The sequence below is a fragment of the Oculina patagonica genome, chromosome 9 (genome assembly GCF_052425735.1).
Source record: "Oculina patagonica isolate OP01 chromosome 9, crgOcupat, whole genome shotgun sequence".
NCBI lineage: Eukaryota > Metazoa > Cnidaria > Anthozoa > Scleractinia > Oculinidae > Oculina > Oculina patagonica.
This window is the reverse complement of record NC_135766.1, coordinates 26403226-26426372: the sequence shown is the minus strand read 5'-3', so window position 1 is coordinate 26426372 and position 23147 is coordinate 26403226. Positions and strand designations below refer to the sequence as shown.

The 23147-nt window shown below is 38.3% G+C and overlaps 1 protein-coding gene and 1 long non-coding RNA gene across 2 annotated transcripts; both read left to right on the top strand.

Moving 5' to 3' along the window:
• Positions 1 to 218: 218 nt before the first annotated feature.
• LOC144664718 (uncharacterized) lies at positions 219 to 22631 on the top strand. The gene is made up of 3 exons (XM_078525920.1): positions 219 to 1324; positions 19292 to 19537; positions 22355 to 22631. Exons 1-3 carry the CDS (start codon positions 407 to 409, stop codon positions 22556 to 22558), a joined length of 1368 nt encoding a protein of 455 aa, XP_078382046.1. The 5' UTR covers positions 219 to 406; the 3' UTR covers positions 22559 to 22631.
• Positions 9378 to 11950, top strand: LOC144664853 (uncharacterized). The gene is made up of 2 exons (XR_013572864.1): positions 9378 to 9827; positions 11079 to 11950. It is a non-coding gene; the product is annotated as an uncharacterized LOC144664853 (long non-coding RNA).
• Positions 22632 to 23147: the final 516 nt, after the last annotated feature.

Below are 23147 nucleotides of genomic sequence, written 5' to 3'. Positions count from 1 at the left end.
TGCGGAAAATGCACCCTTTGCCTGTCACATCCGAACAAGAGGATAAGGAAATCAGAGAAAGCATCTGAGAGCATTTCGACGTTAACTACAAGCATCTATTTCACAACACAGGTCTCTAAAAAACACTGCAAAATGGTCCGTCTGCGCAAAACGCCGCTGCTGGACAATAAGATAAACCGAGATAACATTTCTTTTTATCTGCGTGACCATTGAACAACAGCAAAAATAGACTTCACTTTCATGCCATAACTCGTTCTTTATTCTATTGTCAATCTGGCTCGATCGATGTTTATGTAAGACATAATCCTCTCCTTTCGTGATAAAAGTTGTTTATGGTAAAAACCCTGCTTACAACCGTTATCATGTCGTTTTGGTTTTCCTTGTGTCATAATTCACGAAAGCAATCATGGCTTCTTTGCGATGCGTCAAACGTCTGACCGTTCAACGTTTTGTTCTTCGATGTCTGTTTCCCTTTATGTTTCTTCTTTGTGTTTGGTTTATCATCAAACTTAACAAATCGCTGTCTTTGGAGACAAAAATACAAGACATAGCCTTTTCAACCTCGGAAACCACTAACATCAACACGATTTTATTAACAACTGAAGATTTGAGAAACGCCTTCATTAAATCAAATGGCTTCCTTGCTACCACGAGGAAAAACCGCGGTAAAACTACTGGCTCCGCAGTTTGTGTTGTGGATCCTGCGATTACAGATTGTCAAAATGTTGGCTTTGCGGCTTTTCTCCTTTATACTTTAGATTATATCATCCTCTGTCGTGCTTTGGGGATTAACCAAGCAACTGTGTTTTGGAGAGCTTGTAATTCAGTTTGCTCAAGGGATCCTACAGTGAATTCATGGGACTGGTATTTTGAACCTGTTAATCGCGGATTGGAGTCGAAAGTCGAAAACGTTTTTTGTCCTTTAGATGGCGGCGCTTCCGTTGATGTGGGAGCACTTATAGACAACAGCTTCAAGAACCGAACTGACGTGGATGGATTTGAAGATGCCAGAATAATAACCACACAGGAACGAATGAGAGTAAATAAACTGATTCAACAGTACGTTAAACCTAATTCTAGAATAAAGGAGAAAGTAAGAATGTTTTACCACCGATATCTGGCAGGGTTCACTGTTTTAGGAGTTCACGTTCGAGGTACAGATCATTGGAGTGAAACAAGCGAGAGAAGGCTGCCATCTTTGATGAGTTGGGTTAAGAGAGCACGGTCAATTCTTGAGACGTTGCCGCGACCAAGAAAGATTTTTATTGCTAGTGACAACAATGAAGTTATAAAGAAATTTGTGATTTATTTTGGGAGGGAATCGGTGAGTTTTGTCTTTAGTTTTGATACTTTATGCAATACAGTGGCGTTTTTTAAAACTAAGAGTTTTAGTGTTTTATTAATTTTTGCAAGCAAATTTCTTCTATCGAACTGAAACAAAAAGAAAGAAATTTGTAAAGAATCACAAAAGACCAGTAAATACACTAACGAACAAAACAGCAACGTTATTCACTTTTAACACCTTTTTTCGTTTTGTTTAATTAGCGTCCCTTGTTGTGGTTCTTGATTCTAAACGATAGTCGGACCAACATAACTACCACCTGAGTTAGATGGACGAGTTTTGTAAAGCAATTTCACTTGTTAATCAGGCCAACTGAAGAAATTAACAACTCGCATCGTTGGTACAATTAGTCAGTGATTGTTCCTTCTTTTTAACTTTGCTATAGCTAGGGCTTTCCGCAAGTTGCTCGGCAGCTTTTTGGCAACTTTTCACTTTTTTTCCTTTCGAGCAGCTTGTTGCATTATATGCGATCTCTTGACCGAAGAGCTCCGAAGATCGTCCCAGAGTTGTTCAAAGGCCATACGAACGTTTCCCAAGAATAACGAAGTTAGCCTAAGCATTTAACACGTTCTAAAAACAAACGGGATATTCTAAAATGACGATTTTCTGGCAATAATAGGCTACTTTAGTGAAATTTGTGCCAACTACACTCTATAAGGGATAAAAGGTGGAAAGTTTTAGCAATTTTTTTTTAAAATTGTGCCACTTCTCAACTTTGTTTGGTAAGATTTCTGGAAAATATGTTAAATTTTACCACTTCCTTACTTCATCTGTGTTAATCTGGCAAAATTTACCTCAAAGATGCTTATTTCTTCCAAAACAAAAAAAATCAAAGCAAATGAACTAGATTTCTAATTAGTTCTGTAGTCGCAGGCTTTATTCATATGTATTTTAAAGGTACATGGAAATTTCCATGTACTTTGTTAACTACATATCTGAAAGGTACATGGAAATTTCCATGTACTTTGTTAACTACATATCTAAAAGGTACATGGAAATTTCCATGTACTTTGTTAACCACATATATGAGGTACATGGAAATTTCCATGTATTTTGTGTTTACACGTATATGAAAGGTACATGGAAATTTCCATGTACTTTGTTAACTACATATATGAAAGGTACATGGAAATTTCCATGTACTTTGTTAACTACATATATGAAAGGTACATGGAAATTTACGTGCACCTTGTTACTACACGAATTTAATTTCAATGTACCGGTTTGAGTTACAGCTGCAGCAGATATTCTTTCCTTTTTCCCATAGGTTAATAGGTCAGCATTTTGTTTGCAATTATGACAACATTAGGTTTATTTGAGAACACATTTACGAGAGCACCTAAACTTTTATGTGGAATTTGATCTGCATATATTGCTCTAAAAAAAACGGTGTCTCAGATTTTTCTATTCTTGCTCCATTATTTTTTTGTGAGTTTTTAAACTTAAAAAAGCCATACAAATGCCATTTTAAAGTTAAAAATAGATAAAAAATTAATGGAGCAAGAAAAGAAGAATGTGAGACACCTTTTTACGACCTATATATGTAGATCAAATTAATATTCCACATATAAGTTGAGGCGCTCATATAAACGTGTTCGCAAAATTAACCTTATGTTGCGCAAATCAAAATTGTAAACAAAATGCTGACGTTGCTTATTATGGTCTAGATGATCAAAACAAAATCCAAAAGTAGAATCTATATTATATAAGCTTTCCAAAAATATGTACTTTATTTGGGCTAGCAGCTATGGTTTGAACACAATTTCACTTGGAACGAAAACGCCAATTTTCCTTCCATGATACCTTATATTAAAACCTTCCCTACGTATTTCATGAGCGCTTCAGAGAGTCCGTAATCCCTAATAAAACCTACGCAATTAATCAGGTAAGATGGGGTTAAAATATAGGTATAAAAAAATAATTAACTCTAAAGACAGTTTGGAAATTACATATAACTTTAATTGACTGTGCACAAGCAACTGAAGGAATGACATACGTGCATGGCACAACTTTCTTTAAAAGAAGCATGAACCTGGAAATAAAGAAACAACAGAAATCAGTACACTGTTGTGAATATTAGAGTGTAAATCTTTTTTGAAGAGGCGGGGTGGCAAGGATGTAACATCATCTTTTGGCTCGCCGTGTTACAATTTTAACGGTTGCAGTAAGCTATCCATCGGTTCGCCGCAAAAGTAATTAAGACTGCAGTAAAACCATCTCTACGATTGTAAAACTATATAATATAACTATATAATAGCAATGTTTTCTTGCCTTTGTAAAAAAAATTGGCTTTGACATTGTTTTTTCATTTCCCACGCAAATTAAGTCATTATGCTGTAGCTGCGTTGCCCGGGCTGCGTTGTATTATTCTGGTCAGTCGTTTAACAATTATCAACGTCAAAGTACGGTTTATTACCTGATGATCCATCTGATCCATGGACTGTAGCATGTTTTATACCGCGACGGTTTTCTCTGCACTGACTTTCCAGCTGAAATTCGTGTAAATATCGAACACTTTCATCGAGTATTAGCGTCTACCGTCTATAACACTAGACTCTGCTTACTCTGGCTTACAGCTAAACCGGCGGGCGCACAGCATTTTGCAAGCTTGTTATTTCTTGAGTGACCTTTGAACAAACAGCTTGCGTGCAGTCGTATGTTGTTATTTCCTCCGCACCGGAAATGAAACACTAATGCCTGACAGTTTTGCTTGGTTAAATTACCTCAAAAATATATACTGTAGCATCAAGCTGCTCGATGCCATTTACTTGAATAATTTAACACCGGCCAAGAGCACTATTTTACTCAAATCAACACGTCTTTTGATATAACTTCCTTTACTTTCCTTGCTGCAAACCTGTATTAATTTTCGACAAAACAGATGTGCACAATCTTGGCGGTTATCGATAACGTCCACAGCATTCCTTTAATTTTTGTTGTGCATGCGATGCTACCGCGGTTTTACAAATCCGCCAAAAGGGCAAGCAAGTAACGATCAGTATTCTAGTTTTATTGAAGCCTGTCTGTTGTAATTACATGGGACCCGCACAAAGGTACAGGCCGTGTTTAGCAAACAAACGCACGATATGCAGGTAAGTACGTGTAATGAGCCATTATCTTTTTGCCTAAGAACTTAAAAACGTCCGAAACTTACTTCCATAAGGCCGTTAGGATTTCAAATATGAACTTCAGTGTAGCTACGTGTGTGTACTAGCGAATTTTATAGTTTCCGTAATAATTCGATCATCTTAGTACATAAAATAATTAATAATAATTAAGCTTAGTACATGAAACAAAAAAAAATTGGACGGTCTATTTAATTTATACGATCTCATAATCATTCACTGCGATCCTCGACCATACGTTGTGCCCGGTCTGCCTCGTCCCCAGGCATCCTCGTCCTTGGTCGTGCACGGTTCGCTTGGTGTTGTGGGACTGACGTGCACGGTTCGCTTGGCGTTCTGGGCCTGATGCGGACGAGGAAGCGGACGCCTGGCAGATCCTGTTCAGTTTCTTGGCAAAAATGTTCGGTTTCTCGTCAAAAGGCGTTTTAGCGCTTTTAACAAGTTTAACGGTCAAGAAATCAACACTGGGAGCTACGTGGAAGCTAGTTCTGTCAACATGGGGATTTTGACGGCCTTTCGGATCGTTTTCGTTGCTCTATCGAGCCGATTCTTTTCAGCGTTCACTGAGGCTGGTTTCAGCAAAGCGGGGGTCCCCTTGCTTTAATCTAATGTTGGCGGGAAATCTAGCTCAAAATCAGCGATTTATCCGGAGAAATGGTATGAAATCTGAGCAGAAGATTGAACAGAGAAAATCCCACTTTGATTGCGAGAAGATCGTCAATGGCGGAGGGTAAAGAATCTCTGCCGTCGTTAGAAAATTAAATTTCTTTATAAGCTTCGAACTGAGGGTAAGTTTCGCTTCAATCGATGCCAGAGCTGGTTTGTTTCGTTTCTGAGCAGTGCTTAGCTTCCTTACATTTCGGAATACTTTTATTTGTACCTCTTGGCCGTTAAACTTCAGCTATAAAGTCTATAAGCAGCGCTCCAGAGAGAGCCGTTCAAGTGCTATTAAATAAACAAGTGTTTTATCAAATTAATGTTGTCCAACATAAGAGATCTTATGAGAACATGACACATAAACAATTATAATGTGTGCTGATATTTTATTCTAGCTAGGTTAACCTCATAATTTACCTTTCTTGACAGAAAGTACAATTATTGAAATTTCAACTTTGCGTAGTTCTGTTTATTTCAGCACTTAATGTGTTAGTGACCAGAGGAGGCAGATCCTACTCAAAATTTCTTTTTACTGATTCAAGTGTTAATATCGAAATTACTCTCCGCTGATTAATTTGTGTGTTTCTCGTCACTGTACTGCTTGATAATGCATTGATACTGTAAGGAGAAATAAGGTTTTGGTCACTCTTTTGGAGGATTTAAGCAGGATAAGACTTTGACAAACTTGTAACAAAAAAATATATAGTTTTTTCTAGTTGTAGTGTCACAGGGAGTGTTTTTTAGTAGGTGTTTTTAGAGAATGTGTGGCAAAACTTTATTCCTAAGGGTAACAAAACACTGGACTATGACAGACAGCAAAACTTAAATCATTTTTGCCGGCCCAAGAGTTTATGGCTGGGATAGTGTAGGAAAATAAATTGAGATGCCAGGCAATTTTACATCAAAGGGTTTGTTACTGACTCTTAAATACATTTCATGTGAACATGGCAACTCCTGGCTAACCATATTCAATTTGATTAAAATAAATAAACCGGCAAACCTGGAGTTGCCACTTTTTCCCCAGTCTGCTAATAGCCCACTGCCTCTAGCAGTCTTGGAAAACAATTAAAACACTTTAAATGTTGAATGTATGCTTTGCCTACCCTGCTGCTTTATACCCATGACAACGGCTGTTGTAAGAGAAAAAGATACCTTTTTACATTTTTAAAAATATTTTTAGTAGTACTGATTTTGCAAAACCATTCAGACATTTCCCTTCAATTTGCAAAAGTTATCTAGCCAGGAGGGTTTTACCTGCATGGCCTTAACCTACTGTGAATTTAAATAAGTTGTGCATGAGATAATCTGAGGATTACTGTTTGAACGACAATTTCCGTGGTGGTGCCCTTCATCTGATTATGATCTAGACATAATAGTTAGCCTTCTCCTGAAAATTAACTTGATTGATTTTCTAAAGTGATTTACTACCCTCTTCAACCCTCCATGTACAGTTCACCCCAGCTCCTTTTGTAATTAGTTAATATCAAGTCAGTGGGAGCATAACAAAGGCCTTTAGACACCAAATTTGCAAGCACAAAGTAAACATTTCTTTTCAGTGGCTAAAAAAGTAAAGAATTACAGGAGAGTGATAAAAAATTAAGAGGGGTTTGTTACTAGAGTTATTTAGAATAGAATGATGGTGGGCCTTGGATGTCCAAAGATGCTAGCCTTGCATATTAATACATAAATATTTATGAGAAAAATTATCTTTCCATTTTTACAAAGCAAGATTTCAAGATGATCTTAAATCATATACCGCACATGAACCATTCTAAAAACTTCATGAAAACAGTGTCACATTCATCAGAAATGCTCTCTGCACCTGCCCCCAAATTAAAAGCCTGCATGGCATGGCATAGGTACATTCCAAACAATTTAGTTGCCTCAGTTGCATTCACAGCATAAATGGCAGATTCACTGCCACAATGCTTTGATAACAAAAAAATGTGTATTTATCCTTAAAAAATTGTGGTTTCATGGGAAAAAAGTCACCTACTGGCAATCAATAAAAAAAATTGCATTGAAAAAAATTACAGTTATGATATCAAACATTTTTAATGTAATTTTTATTTTCAATTAATAAAACAACTATCAAAGCTTGTGCTTGATTACTGATAAGCAGATAATTAACATTTTATTGAAGTAAACCAGAGATAGTAGAAATGACATCCCAAAGACAGATGAATTGTTATTTGTATCGATGGATTCATGCTGTTGTTGCATTATGTCGCGTCTGGCTTAAATGAGCGTCCATGGAATAACTAAAAGGCAACTAACTCTCGGGCTCTACGAAAAAAATTCTACACAAAACAATAATGGAAAGGATAACTAATTTTCTTGTCATTTACACTCGGATTTACAAGACAACTTCGATAAACGGAAATGAGTACCTGTCTCTCTTGGAGTTCGGAAAATGTCATTAGACATTTCAACGTCTCTTTGCCGTAAAGGATTTAAAGCTTTTTTAACTTCAGAGTGCCTCGTATGCTCCTCCTGGCTCTTCTCAAGCTGAGCTGGGACATGAAGCGTGCGAAAATGGTGGTGAAGTCCGTCGTCTTAATAAGAATATTTTTCATAAAAGATGTGCCCAAGGCGCTCTGTGCTGTAAAAATGCTAAATAGACGGCTCTTTTGCTGTTTTTAATAGCGGAGCTCCTTAGCGGCCCGTAAGGGCCGCAGAGCGGAGCACCATACCCATAAAAAAAAACATGAAAAAAAAAAAAAAAAAAAGCATGAAATAAAATAGGAAACCTTGCATCCGAGTTTTCATGGTCATCATGGCTAGCGGCATGCCCCGCGGGCGCGTACGGCGTACGTACGGTGTTGCGCACATCCGGGATCTTGAAAGGTCTTGACAACTCGCGCAGTACTGGCGCGAAATAATTTTGCAGTGTGAGGTCTCTTGGCAAAGAAATTTTCAAAATTACTGCGTATTTTTAAATCCTATTCAGCTAGTCTGAAAGTTAGAACTTGAGACAAACATATTTATTTTGGCTCCTTGTTATGCCGATGACTACAAACGAGAGCAGGGTAAACTTAACTTCGAGGAAACAGGGTTTAAGCGATTTGCGACGGGAAAGAGATCGCGAGAGATCCAGAAAACCCGGACAGAGAGCAGGCGAAAAAGTATAGCAAAGCGCCTGTCGAACCTGGTAGCAAAGTAGCGAAGAAAAGCGACTAAAATAGCAAGAGAGGTGCCGAGAAAACAGGCAAAGAAATAGCGGAGAACAAGGGAACGGAGATAAAACGAGCAGACGAGTGTACCTACTGCGGCCAACTGGTGAAGGTGAGTACAAAGAATTGCGGTCACATCGTTCCAAGGTTACTTCGTTCCAAGACACATCGTTCCAACTTTCGGTCAGATCGTTCCAAAAAAAAGTCACTTCGTTCCAACTAAAAGTTACTTCGTTCCAACTAATAGTTACCTCGTTCCATCGAAAAGTCAGATCGTTATTATTAATTTAATAAAGAGAATGTTTATAAGAAAACATTATCGAAAACATTACTACTCGATGTTGTTAAATTTTGTAATCCATGCGATCTACCGTTCGTTACGAAATACGGTTTTTATTACGTCTTAGTTTGCCGTTGTACCTGCCAAATTAATTTGTATGCCTTTACCTGTTTAGAATTCCTTGCGTGTCAATTGCTTAACATCAAGTTCATCGAATATTTTCGGTTCTGTTACGTTATGCGTCGGTGTGATTGAAAAGAATAGTTCGCCATGTTGAATTGTTATAGCTGATCTTTCATCGGCCTCGTATTCATCCCACAGCTCGAAGATTTTTTTCTGGAGCTCGCGGTACTTGCGACGCTGGATTCTCTTTAACTTGTTCGCACTTTGCGCGTGGCTTTAAAAGTGAGAAAAATGATATAAAATCATTACAGTAACTGCGTTTAGCCTTGAGCCTTAGAAAAAGTACTTTAGAAATTCCTGGTTATGGTTTAATAAATAAACGTAAAACTGAACTTCAACAACAAATCGACCGTAAACTATAATTAGCGTATGTTCACACACTGCGCGTGGTTTTTATATGCGACTGCTTTTGTTGCGTGTAATACGCCTTTACGTAATTTAATCTTGTGTTCTTTACTTACGATGTTTTATTTTGGAACGATCGAATCTTTCGATGGAACGAAGTAACTTTTAGTTGGAACGAAGTGACTTTTTTTTGGAACGATCTGACCGAAAGTTGGAACGATGTGACTTGGAACGAAGTAACCTTGGAACGATGTGACCGGATACCAGTACAAAACTGCAGTGTTTCCGTCATTTAATATCTCTACGTTTTGTCTTAAGCTTACTTTATACGCAAAGTAAGCTTATATTTACGGCACATTTTACTTGCTTTCGCCACTAAGCATTTGCTTGTGACATGAACAATGTTGAAAAATACTATTCGTTAAAATTCAGTTTTACCAGGTTTTACTGATCAAATAGGAGGATTTGATTATGTAAACAAATAATTGTTGGGCCTTCGAGGAACGAATTCACAAAGAATATCACTTCAACACATCTCGAAGAAAATTAAGCTTACGATTTTTAAATGCTTGTGATATGATTATTTTGTTTTACAGTGCTGGAAGAGCAGCTGAGATGAGAATGAAAGTGATGTCAGTTTGCACGAAGCACCTGGAATTTCGTTAACTCCGAGTGAAATAGATCGATTCAGTGTATGCAGTTTATTGATATTCATGATGGAGGTAAAATTACTGTTCATTTAGTCAGACTAAATAAACTTCAGCTTCATTACTTAGCTCTTTCGTTCCCAAATATATTAAATAATCCACTTGTCATGTAGTTCTGTTCACTATTGAGCGTTCATGTGGATTACATAACAATGTCAACAATTTTGAGATTTTGAGGTCTGTTTTGCTGGTTTCATTCAGAATGTCAACAGTAAATGTTATATTTGTCATAAAAAAATCACGATCTTGTTGTGGAATTTGGAAAATGCACACAACAAAGGTTAATGACTACTGGAAAACTGGAATCTTTGTGAGTAAATTCATGCCATTTTAGACACTGTATGCAGCTGTGCATGCGAACTTATTATTAATTAAATGTGTATCTTTAAAAATCTTAGTATTACTGTTAAGAGAAAAGCTTTTAAGATGTGGCAATGTTTTTCCTATGCATGTACATGTATATATAGGGGTAGAGGGGAGGGGGAGTATTTAAAGGCCAAACCTTTTAATTAAGAGGGGGTGTAAGGGTTTGCAGTGATGCTTTGAGTTTATTAAAATATTTACAGTAGAACCCTGCTAACTCGAACTCTGAAGGGAAACGAAAATGAGTTCGAGTTAGCGGGGTTTTTCGAGTTAGCGGGGTTGATTGAATATTTTATTTGCCAAGTTAATAATTGATAGTTTACTGATTTTTAAGCACTTCAGTATACAGTACTGTGCAAATTGAACTTATCTTGCCAGAAACTCTAAAGCGACCACACATTCTTTTGTTAAGAGTGGAAAATGACTGTCAAATACATGATCTGTTCATTGCTATAATCAATGGGCAACCGTTGCGAGTTGCAAGTTCCGAAATTCGAGTTATCAGGGTAAAAAGTTTGACCCAAATTTTGTTCAAGGGAAACAAAATTTAGTTCGAGTTAGCGGGGTTTTCGAGTTATCCGAGTTCGAGTTAACCGAGTAAAAATGACTGAAAAGTGGGGTCAAATCCAAGGGAAATGGAAGTGAGTTCGAGTTAGCAAGGTTGTTCGAGTTATCCGAGTTTGAGTTACCGGTTTTTTTTTCTGTAGTTGACTTCGCAGTTATTAGTAAAAAAAAATAGTCTGTGCTGATACATCTCTGTTAAATATATAAGGTATCCTTTAGCATCCAGTGGTTTTGCTTCACTTTATACAAGCTTGCGTTAAGTGTTTTGTTGTATAAATTATTGATATTCATGCCAATTAATCAATTTTAATTTAATCTGTGGCATTTGACTTTTTTCAGGGTTAACATGAGTTTCAGAATTTGCAGAGCCACAGACACAAAAACAGAATGTGGACAAGGACATCAAAAGAAAACAGGAAGGATTAAGATTATCCAGCTTGATGTTTGGGTGTCTTCATGATGCCATTTTCAAGAGACTAGTAAATTACATGTAAATTGAAATCAAGAAAAGCTGCAAATGAGCAAAGTTTATATTTTAAATGTTAACGTATTTACAGTGTACTTCAGAAAACAACTTCTTGATTGACCTGTCTCTTTCACATCTTTTTAGATGTAACAAGGGCATTATGAAGTGATCTTTTTAAGAATATGCAGCCAAAACAGTAACAGCAGAAATGAATGGGAGTTTAAAATTGCTATTTTCAATGTTTTGGCTGGTAAGAAACCACATGTGACCAAGCTAAAATCTCTTTGGCCGGTAAACATGACCTGTAAGTGTCCAAATATTTTGAGCCCTCGACTACACAGGACTTACATGTAGTTGTCTAATTACTGTATATCATAAGATCTTTGGTTGACCTTGGGGGAGGTAGTGGAGTTAAAAAGCAATGTAATAATTTGAATTTGGATTGGTAATGCTGAAACTGGTGGTACTGTAATTCCAAAGTATAGACGTTAAAATCGTGATTGCAAGCAATATGCAATACCAATTTCATTCTTATGTGTTGTATGCTGCGTACAATTTATAAGAACAGCTATAATGTTAAAATTAGTGAAATATTCTAAAGCCAGATAAAACTTGCAGTATCCATTAGGTACCATGAAGCAACCAAATTGTGACTCATTTGCTTACTTTGTGAACTCCATGACGAATGGGCAACATGACTCCACAAAAATGTGTACAATAAAGCATACAAATTTTTAAAAGAGCAGTCAAAGTATTGATGCTATATTTTTTTCTTGCATAGTTTTATACACAAGCAAACATGATTCTATTTTTTCTGCATAATCAAAGAACAAAACTGAGTTTGAGACTCACAAACAATATTCTATCTTCCCAGAATTTTTGTTTTTTTATTTCTGTAAGTGAAGTGAAACCCCTTAAGAGGAAGGGGACTCAAAAAGACATGTAAAAGTAAAAAAGGTGCTATCATCCTTTTTTTTTTTGGGGGGGGGGGGGGGGGTGGGATGTGGTTACAGAATGTCCCTTCTTTGCTTCCAGTTAGTTTCACTCCGGTTTGCTTGTAGTTAGGTTCACCCCTGTTTGCTCGCAGTTAGCTTTATTCATCCGGTGTGCTTGGGATTAGCTTTCACTCTAGTTTGCTTGTGGTTAGCTTTCACTCCGGTTTGCTTGGCATTAGCTTATGGCAATATGCTGTAAACCCTTTGCTACAAGTATGACCTCTGCCATTTCCATTCAAAATTAAAATATAGGCAAATAGTGAAAATAAAAACAAATGAATGAATGAAAAAAAGAAAATTAACCATATTCTTAATGTAGATGTATATTATTTCCTTTATACTCTAAATGTTAAGTGATTTGCTAATTTACCACGTGATATGCCTATCTACCCCAACATGCAGCCCTACTACCCCCTCCTTATCTACACGAAGGTTACATACAGTAATTACCCGTTTTGCAGCATAATTTCCCATCCAGACTTCTGGATCATAATGCTGTCGGTGGAATTAAAACGTTTTGATTGATTTTGTTTGTTCTCGGCTTATTTGGTGTTGCTGTATACGGTACTCCCATATAAGGGCTATACGGGTATGTGCTGCTCAACAGGGTATGCCTTTTGCCTCTCTGACTCTGAAACAGGGTATACAAATCACCCTTTTGACTGTGGAACACTATCAAGTTTAGCTATGAAACTCCGCTCCTCTCATTGGTTTTTCTCCAAGCCACAGACAAAGTCAAGTGAGCGCTTTGTGATGTACGCTAGTGTTTTTATATCTATCTTCATATATTTTTCATTGTGGATATTGTCTGGAACAGGGTACCTATTTTGCACTGTTTGTCTGGAACAGGGTCGCAAATTGAGCCGTTTTTCTCCGGAACAGGTCCAGAGTCTCAGCGACTCAGTGGCACACCCCTTTAGTAAATTTTAGGGAGTACCTCTTCCCCCCCCCCCCCCGGGACACGGTAAAAAAAAAAAAGTAAGTATTAATATTTATAAAAAAAAATAAAACGAATATTATATTCTTAGCCTTAAAATTGTACAATGGCTTGAATTCAGGTTTCAATAAAGTGCAAAATAATTAACTGGGGAGCTCCGCTTTTAGGCTTGCCTAAATCTATATATTACACATTTCAGGGTTGATGACATTTTGGTCCGCCATATTGAATGCAAGATCTGCCAGGCGCTCCGCGGCTCGCTCCCTAACCATCAAACCCCGCGCTCCCTGTTTTCCCGCCTTACCGCCTCAACGTCCGGCCAATCGGCGCCTGGGGACGAGGCAGGTGCCCGGTGAAGCCATTCAAGCGAAGTGTTTATTGCATGAACTTTTGGGTCCTTTTGACGTTTCTATATTTGTTTTTGACCTGCCGACGATGATAGCTTTACCGTAGTCTTAAACATTTGAGCCTTTCTATGGGTGCCCACGGTCTTCGTTTTCTTTGCATTTTTTTTTTTTTTTTTTTTGCAAATCTTCGTTTTTAAGCAAATCTTCGTTCTATGGATTGAAACGGTTTGAACGTTTGAGTCTTGTAATGACTTCCTGTGGTTTCGCGGCAGTGACTGTAAACCACGGTTGTGGAAATCGCAGTGAAATGTGGTCAAATGCCAAAATTAAGAAATTACAGATATTTTCTGTAGTGTTAACGAGTTTTATATCTTAGTATTTGATCACAGAGATTTGGTCAATTTTTTGTCAATTTCAGATCTTCGCTTTAATCTTGAGATCTTCGTTTTTTTCGGCGGTGATCTTCGCGTCTTCGATTTCTTGGGATATACCCATAGAGAGACTCACATTTTATTCAGATCCAAAACAAGAGGCGAAGTGTTATCATCGGTAATTTTTGCCGCAATATATTAATTTATACCGCTCTTTTCTTAATTTCCAGGTCCATGCTTCTTCCGAGGAGAGCTGTCCCGCACTATGTATGTCGTTCTAAGTGTCAGTTGTCAATTAAAGTTAATTCGTAACTTGAGAACTGTTTTTAGAGTTTATATTTCAAAGATTTTATAAATTGTAAACAGTCTAGCTCAAAAGAGAAAAACGTTTACGAACTCCCACGCGGTTCAACTTCAATTTGCGCCGAAAGATGTGACTTTAAGCCATTGTCAATGTGTTGTCCTTTTCTGAGAGAGACACACTTAACTCTTGCAATGCTTCTCTCCATCCACGAGCGTTAAGTTAATGGGTGCCGGCAAATGTAGGCAAGTGCCATTTTTCTAGTCGGTTGTATATGGGCCCGGACGCACTGGGCAAATTTTTGTTTATTTTGCGAAAAAATCTGTCACCAGTTCCGTAAGACAAGTGCGCCCGGTAATTTTCAGATCTACCAAATTTTGTCAAGCCTTACCAGCCTTCAAAGGCGCCGTCGTCCTGCCTCGGAGCAGGACAAATTTTTGTCAAGCGTCAAAACTGACAGATTTTTCAATTAACACGACTTAATCTTAAAAAAAAACGTCAAACAAGTATATTTGATCTCGCTTTTAAAGGCAGTTGTCTGCCAAAATATTTTATTTTTCTCGACAATTGAGCTGTGAACGGCGGAGGACGGCAAAGATATAACGACAATCGACTCAGACAACAATATATATACGCTCGTAGTACTCCTGGCTTGGCAAAATTTTTAAACCGCCCGAGTACAAGTACCGCTGCTGATCAAAACGAAAGCGCGGCGATCCAAGACTATTGAATTGTACTAAAAGCGATAAATACGGCTCTTATCGGCCGGAACGTAAGACTCTTTTCAGCGAACGGAAAGTTATCGAAGGTGTACAGTTTTAACATGATTGACACTTTGTGGTTATCAAAAAATTTGGTGTTTTCAAGTGCGTCCACGATTGCCAAATTCAAAATTTGGTAGAGACAAAATTTATCGAGACTTTTGGTAGGGCCAAACAAATTTTGTCAGTCCAGTGCGTTTGTACAAAAAACAGAATCAAGTGCCGGCACAGATAAGCTATAAGTTTGCCTTCGATTAGTTGGATTGAAACTGGCATTAATAACATGACGGTTTTGTAGACAAGATGCTGACTGTTCAGCTTCGTATGTTTTATTCATGAATGTGACGGAACAGGAAAGACCACTTTCAGGCTTTCACTTGTCTATTATGTTTGGTCCAGTATCCTCACAAATTATATGCATATGTGTTTAGTTGCAAGGTACATGGAAATTTCCATGTACCGTACCTTCTTTAGCGTTACGTTGCAAGGTACATGGAAATTTCCATGTACCTTCCAAGGTTCGTTAAGTTTCAAGGTACATGGAAATTTCCATGTACCTTCTAAGTAAGGTTCGTTAGGTTGCAAGGTACATGGAAATTTCCATGTACCTTCTAATGCGTTAGGTTGCAAGGTACATGAAAAATTCCCATGTACCTTGCAACCTAACGAACCTTAGAAGAGGCCCTGTTAGGGCAAATTCCGACAGGCGACACGGATCTGAAACGGCGACATGAAGGAGCTGAAATGACGACGAACGACAGGATGATCCCGTGAAATAACGACAGCGACAAAGAAAAAAACAAAATCGACAGCGACATTAATAAATTCACTCCATGTTCTCTTTGTACCGGCTCAGAATAAAGGAAAACACGTCTTAGCTACTTCAGTTTTTCAAACTTTTCTGGGGGAGCATGCCCCCAGACCCCCCCCTACGAAGTTGTCTCCTCCGGCGTCCCAAAAAACCTGCAATGCAGTCCCAAATCAGAGTCAAAGTGTCGCTCTTTCCCAACAAATGGTCCAACAAATCTAAATGAGAGATCCACGAATAGAGAATATTAGCGTGACAAAATTATGAGAACGCATTACTCAATTTTTTTTTAATTTTGGCAAGATATGCGTTAGGCTTGATAAGCGAGACCGCTTTGTCAAGTGTCACGTAAGAGAAATGTTGCGTAGTTGCGTACGAATTAACGTTGCTGTGTGCTGGGCGGCTGCAGTCGTGTATAAGTCGAATATTTTCGCTGTTTGGTTTAGGGATGGCCCCAAGGGCACTGACAATTGAAGGTTTTGTGCTAGTTTCCATAGTTTCCCATCTGAATTTCGTCGCGAATTTGTCTTTCTACCTTGTCACGCACGTCCGTCGAAGTCGCAGATCGGTAATTCGGTACTTCCGCCGGTGTTACAATCGCATCAGGGGAGATGAAGTGAAAGCCATTTGCGATGCCGTTAAGAATGAATTCCATATCGCTGTCGTCATGTAAGTAAGTTCGCCAGGCCTCTAAGTTTAGCGGTGAGCTGTGCAGAGTGGAAGAAAGTCATATGCCAGTGTGCGGAGTGGGGTGTTCGTGTTGTGGGTGAGGCTGGTTACAATTGGAAATGATACACACGTGCTGAAAGCGACAATTAGGCCATTGACATCCGGTCGGCGAGTTAAATTGCCTGCAAATAGGTGTGGGCACATGCTGACGATTTCGCGCCAAAGATTTTTGCGGAGGCGCCTGTGCGGAACTGGGAGGGCGGCGTTTAACGAGAAAGCGAGTGTGCAAATGCTGGGAGTCACTTCCCCACCTGAAACCATATTTGTGCTGCAACTTTCGATATTCGTTATCATAAAGAAGAGCGGAGAGGAAAGTATGGCTTTCCAAAAGTTCTGCAAACTTGACTGTGTATGACAAATAGTCAGCGATGCTGGGTGTGCCTGACAGTTTCCCTGTGGTCAGCAGCTCATGCATAATTCGCGCGTTTGCGGCTATCCACATTGACAGCGTAATGTTTTCTAACTTCGGTTTTCCTTTCTGTGCTCTTATCACAATGCTTGCCCCACCAGAGCTACTAATCTCTTGTTCTTCTTCGTTGCTTGCTAGATTATTTACACTAACAAAGTCTGTTATTAACAGTGGTTTCTCACCTCCTTTGGCTCCTTGCGCTGCTTTTGCACTTGTTCCTAGGAACACTTGCGGATCGTTGTCTAGGCGTGGGAGAGGGGTCTCCGTAGCACCCAGCGTCAGCAAAGGGTCGTCTATGGCGCCAATTCCTTCGATTTTCTTTAAAATCTCGTCGAGGCCACCGTCCTTTGCCAGTGACTTTGTGGTGACTGGGTCTGGATCTAATAGAGTTGCGTTGGAGCCTTTACGTAGCCCAGTGATTGCTTTGACGAGTAGTTTTCGCTGACCAAGGGTCATTTCCAAGCTCGCTACATCCGACTCGGTCACAAGAGCGAGGGCCTCTTTTGTGTCCAGGTCTTGCTTTGTCAGGAGTTCGGAAGTCTCCTTCTTTAGGCCATTAGTCTCGCACCAGCTTTGAAAGTCAAACGGGGCAGCCATTGAGTTACAAAAAAAAAATTAAAAATTACAGTTGCTAACTGCGCTCTTGCTGTTGTTGCTCGCTCAAAAGCTATCGCGATATGCCAGCTACTTGCGGTTGTATCGGTACATATATCTTTTGGGCTTGGCTAGCATTTCCGCCTATTGTATTTAATCATGATAAACAAGTCTATCATACACTTATTTCGTGTTATGCACTCCGGACTCGAACATTTCCTACATTATCAGCGGCTATGGACGAATTCGAAATTCTGACAGCGACATGCGAACCTTTTGAAATTGCGACGTGAAAAGATTTGAAATTCAGACGGGGGACATGAAGACCCCCCTAACAGGGCCTCTTAGAAGGTACATGGAAATTTCCATGTACCGTACCTTCTTTAGCGTTACGTTGCAAGGTACATGGAAATTTCCATGTACCTTCTAAGTAAGGTTCGTTAGGTTGCAAGGTACATGGAAATTTCCATGTACCTTCTAATGCGTTAGGTTGCAAGGTACATGAAAAATTCCCATGTACCTTGCAACCTAACGAACCTTAGAAGGTACATGGAAATTTCCATGTACCTTCTTTAGCGTTAGGTTGCAAGGTACATGGAAATTTCCATGTACCTTCTAAGGTTCGTTAAGTTTCAAGGTACATGTAAATTTCCATGTACCTTGCAATGTTTTAGATTTATATGGACATTTCAGTCTCAATCGCCGAAAATGTGCCAACCTATTAAAAATTTGGCAAAGTTATCGCTATAAGTGCCTAAACGTTCCAAAAAAGCCATGTCGTTTGGCATTTTGGCAGAAAATAGACATTTTTTAGCGTTTTCTACCCTGTTTTTCTGCTCTCTTTCAGAAAACGCACTTTTTCTGCTAAATCTTTCCATTATATGTTGGCAAATAATTCCAATTTTCATGATATCTTTGCCATAGATGTACCAAAACTTTTTCTCGTGGCAAAATATTAAAAGATTCGCCGCATTTGCAGTTTTTGGCAATATTACAGCATTTAAGGTATATTTTTGCCAAAACTTTTAGCAGTCTGGCAAAATTATGGCTAAAAGGGGCATTTTATGTCAGTTTTTTAACCTGTTGTGTGTAAAAAATTACACCAAATTGCTTAATTTGTTCCAGAAATTGAGTTTTAGAATATCCCGTTTGTTTTTAGAACGTGTTATTTTCGACAAACATCCGAGGACGTTTCGACTTTTGACTCATTTTGCCTTAAAACATTACAAATTTAGTCAGCAGACATTACGTCGTCGATATCTTTACGAGTTTTCTCAGTGAAAGAAATTATTGTAATTCAACAAATTTTTCCCTTAAAATGTTATTTAGATGGTGAAATTGCATGAAACTGCTTAGAAATCTTACCTTCAATGGAAAATTATCATATATTCGGAGAAATTTTCTTGATATGATAAAGCAGCTCTATGGAATTTTGGGGCAACTTTCGAGCAACTTTTTGGATTTTTGGAGCAACTTTCGGGCACGTTTTTGAAAAATTCGGAGCAATCTGTGGAAAGCCCTAGCTCTAGCCAATCTTATCCAACTCGGGGACTCGTTTGCGCGTTGGTGTTTCAGAGTTCAGATTTGAAATAGCCTGTGAATCAACCGCTTTTTTATCTCCGCGGTTTGCTCTCTCCCACGCGAAACGACAAAAAGGTCGAGAGAGGCCTTTATGTAAGCTAAATTCAAAATCGGAGAAATTTCACTGCATTTAGTTACAAGAAATGTCCACGTAAAGTCGTTGGTGAATGGCCTTTCTTATTCTGGTCCTCATTTATGGAAGCGCAATTTTATCAAGTTTGCAACTGACTTTTTGTATTTGTTTTGTACCCAGGTTGTTTTTACGGAGGCTGTCAGAGCACAAGGATATCACGATCAAATTCCTCCACATGGGTTTCAATTTGAACACGATGCCGCTGACCCATACGAGCGAGAAATTGGCACTCAAGTATTGATGGATATTCTGCTGTTAGCCAAGTGTGATCACTTCTTACACACCGAGTCCAGCGTAGCCTCTCTTGCCAGCTACTTCAACCCACATATGACAAGCTACTTTCTGCAGGATGAAAAGCACGCCAAGGTTTGTTTGATTCTTAAAAGATAATCACAGCCAAGACTGACCAGATCTTTAGTTTAGTTTGGACCATTTTTGGGCCCCCACCTTATTTTCAGGCCAAACTAACCCTAACCTGAGAGTGAGCCTCCCCCCCCCCCCCACCCCTCTTATTCTTGGAGTTTGGATGATAGGGCCCCCCACTTACCTAAAGGAGATAATCTAATTGGCGCGTGTCGCGTGTCGCGGGTAAAATGTCGCGGGTACAAAAAATGGTCGCGGGTAAAATGTCGCGGGTACAAAAAATTGTCGCGAGTCCGAAAAAAGTTATATTTTTTTGTTTTATAGTTTTTCTTAAGTTCAATACCTCATTAAAGATAATAGAATAACGATAACAAGTGATTGAAAGTAGGTACAGACGAAAAATTAAACTTTACTTTTGCTTTCTAGTTTTTGAACAGCATATACTATACCAACGTTCAAGATAATAAAACAATAATACAATAGCAATGACTTGACATTGTGTATGTATCGTAATTTGGTTTCCCATCGCCACTTAATTTATAACTCTTTTTTGACGAAAGACTTTCACAAATTTCTGTCAAACTTTAACAAAGTAACGCAGCGAAAAGCGAAAGTGGTGCGGGATTTCTGCGTTTGACTGCTGTGAATCGCCTTCAACATACCGTATTTACTCGAATAAGCGCCGCGGCACTTATTAAATTTTTCACACCTCAAGTGCGGCGCTTATTCGAGGGCGGCGCTTATTAAAAATTTGGACGCCACAAAAAATCTTATCTTTTACAGTAATTGTAAAGAGCGTCTTTTGATTGTCAGTATTTGTCTCTTGCTGAGACAGAAGTGACGCTAGCTGCCCGGCCTGGCAAAGTTTGCAGCGTTCACAACATTCACAGAACTATGTATTGTAAAGAGTGTTAAATAGAAAAACTAATGAGCGAGCGGTAAAACAATCACTTTGAACTACAAAACATCGCTCTTGATGAAAAGAAATGTTCAAGTTTGTTCTAGAGTTGCTTTGTAGTGCCATTTTTAGTTCAAAGAAATTCATCAAATAAGCGCCGCATCGGGACTGCAGCGCTTATTCGGGGGCAGCGCTTATTAACTTTTCTGTCCCAAATGCGGCGCTTATTCGAGGGCGGCGGTTATTCGGGGGCGGCGCTTATTTGAGTAAATACGGTACGTCACTCCTCCACTTTGCGACAGATTTTATTGATACGTTTCCGTGTCGAAAAGTTCAATTATTAGAACGCTGTTCGCTCGCGTTTACAGCTCTATACTTCGTGGTACAAGTTCTATATTTCGTGGTACCGTTCAGACTTTTTTTACTTTGATCACCCGACTCAAGAATCTCTCAATGGAATTATTTCCTCCACTTTGCGACGGATTTTATCGATACGTTTCCGTGTCGAAAAGTTCAATTATTAAAACGCTGTTCGCTCGCGTTTACAGCTCTATACTTCGTGGTACAAGTTCTTTATTTCGTGGTACCGTTCAGACTTTTCTTACTTTGATCACCCGACTCAAGAATCTCTCAATGGAATTATTTCGAAAGGGCGAAGCCGGAGACAATCTTTCTTCAACCACGCGGAGTTGGCACTGTCTGGAATCCTTTCTTTAACCTTGTTGTATACAACACCTGTCTGCTACTTCTACTTGGTCTAAGTTTTAACGATATCTGGAGGTGATAGCTTTCAAAGGTAAGCGGTCTTCGCGTTTTAAATTAAAAACTGTTTTAGAAAATAAAGATTTCTTTGTAGAAAGTGCGCCGTAAGAATTTTCATTCACGAGTTGCAAGCCTTTGGAAACGAACCGAACTAACGAGCGCAGCAAAACGAGCGAGTTCTCCAAAGTTTTGCAACAGATAATAATAATCCGTACAAAGCTCCTTCTATTTGTATTTTTTTTAATACAAATATAACGAAAATTCAACCATTGTAACTTTGTTTACGCGATTTTTCCAGTTTATTAAGCTTACCTTTGACACGGCTGTACGCAGCGCGTGGAAACAGACACATATACATACATGCTACCGACAACCTCTACTAGACAAAAAAGTATGGAATAAATACCCTGTGTTACTTTTTAAACGCATAAGTATTGGTATAGCCACGAGAAAAAATGGCTTCAATCGAATCAACTAAATTCGCTGGTGAATTCGAGAAAACAGTTTAGATGATACCGGTTCCCACTAGCGACGTACATGTAACTTTTTGCAAGCACAAGTATTTATTCCATTTCAGGAAGCAAATACATTTTAAAATCTATTACATGTTATACATTATTGTCTAACTTTTGAGATATTGTTGTTGGTGCTATAGTTAACGTCAATTTATCATTTATAACGTTCAACTATTTTTGGAAAAACAGAAAAGAAAAAATAACGACAGAGTAGTATACTGTTCCAAAATTGTCCATGGAAAACTAGAGGTGACTAGAAAACTAAAGTAAAGTTTAATTTACATTGAAGTACTTGTTATTGTTATTCTATTATCTTTAATGAGGTATTGAACAAAAACTATAAAACAAACAATTATACTTTTATTTTCGGTCCCGCGACAATTTTTTGTACCCGCGACATTTTACCCGCGACATTCTTGTCTACCCGCGACATTTTACCCGCGACGCGCGACACGCGCCAATTAGATTATCTCTACCTGAAGGTCTGAATCCGCCACTGGATATTCTATTCGTGCAGCTCTGACTTTTCTCTTTGAAATGAAAAATCAAAGCTAGGTGAAAATTAAAATATTCCGTTGTGCTGTAATACATTGTTTTACACTTTTCACTCCTTTTAGTTATTTTACCAAAATTATTACTTTGCAGGAGCTAAAAAAGTTTCGTGAAAGAAAAACAACTAAAGCGAACCCAAGAAAAACTGAACTGGAATGGCTTGATGGCAGTAAAGATTTTGTTGAAATGGTGGAGTGTTTTCAGAGAAATTCTGCGGAAAGTGCTTGTCCAAATACTGCAAAGGGAATATTCGTTAGCTTTGACGAGGCACAAGATATGTTTAAACTACACGGATAATTTTAAAGCAAAATTATAATATCTCTTATCGTTACGTTATTTTAGCAAGTTTAATAAAATAACATTTCAACCAATGCTGTGACTTTTCTCTTTACTGTTTTCTCATAAAATTGAGTAATTAATTATTGATTGATGTAATGTATATGAAATGATTCATATATGAACTGCGGATGTATATGAAAGTGATAAATGATCGTCGCAGTGAATTTCCAAAGCAAAATTATAATATCTCTTATCGTTACGTTATTTTAGCAAGTTTAATAAAATAACATTTCAACCAATGCTGTGACTTTTCTCTTTACTGTTTTCTCATAAAATTGATTAATTAATTATTGATTGATGTAATGTATATGAAATGATTCATATATGAACTGCGGATGTATATGAAAGTGATAAATGATCGTCGCAGTGAATTTCCAATTTAAGCAATTTGAATAAAGAAGTCTTAAAAAAATTCAGGGCTTCAACGGGATTCGAACCCGTGACCTCCGCGATACCGTTGCGATGCTCTACCAACTGAGCTAACTGTGGCTTCAATAGCTCGTATTTAAACTTGATAAAACACTGCCGCTCATTTATTAAACATTAC

Bases quoted from the DNA above. Each gene is read 5' to 3' on its own strand.
- LOC144664718 (XM_078525920.1), top strand. From the start codon at position 407: ATGGCTTCTTTGCGATGCGTCAAACGTCTGACCGTTCAACGTTTTGTT. The intron at 1,325-19,291 runs GTGAGTTTTGTC...TTTTGTACCCAG, and splicing joins TTTATTTTGGGAGGGAATCG to GTTGTTTTTACGGAGGCTGT. The intron at 19,538-22,354 runs GTTTGTTTGATT...ATTACTTTGCAG, and splicing joins AGGATGAAAAGCACGCCAAG to GAGCTAAAAAAGTTTCGTGA.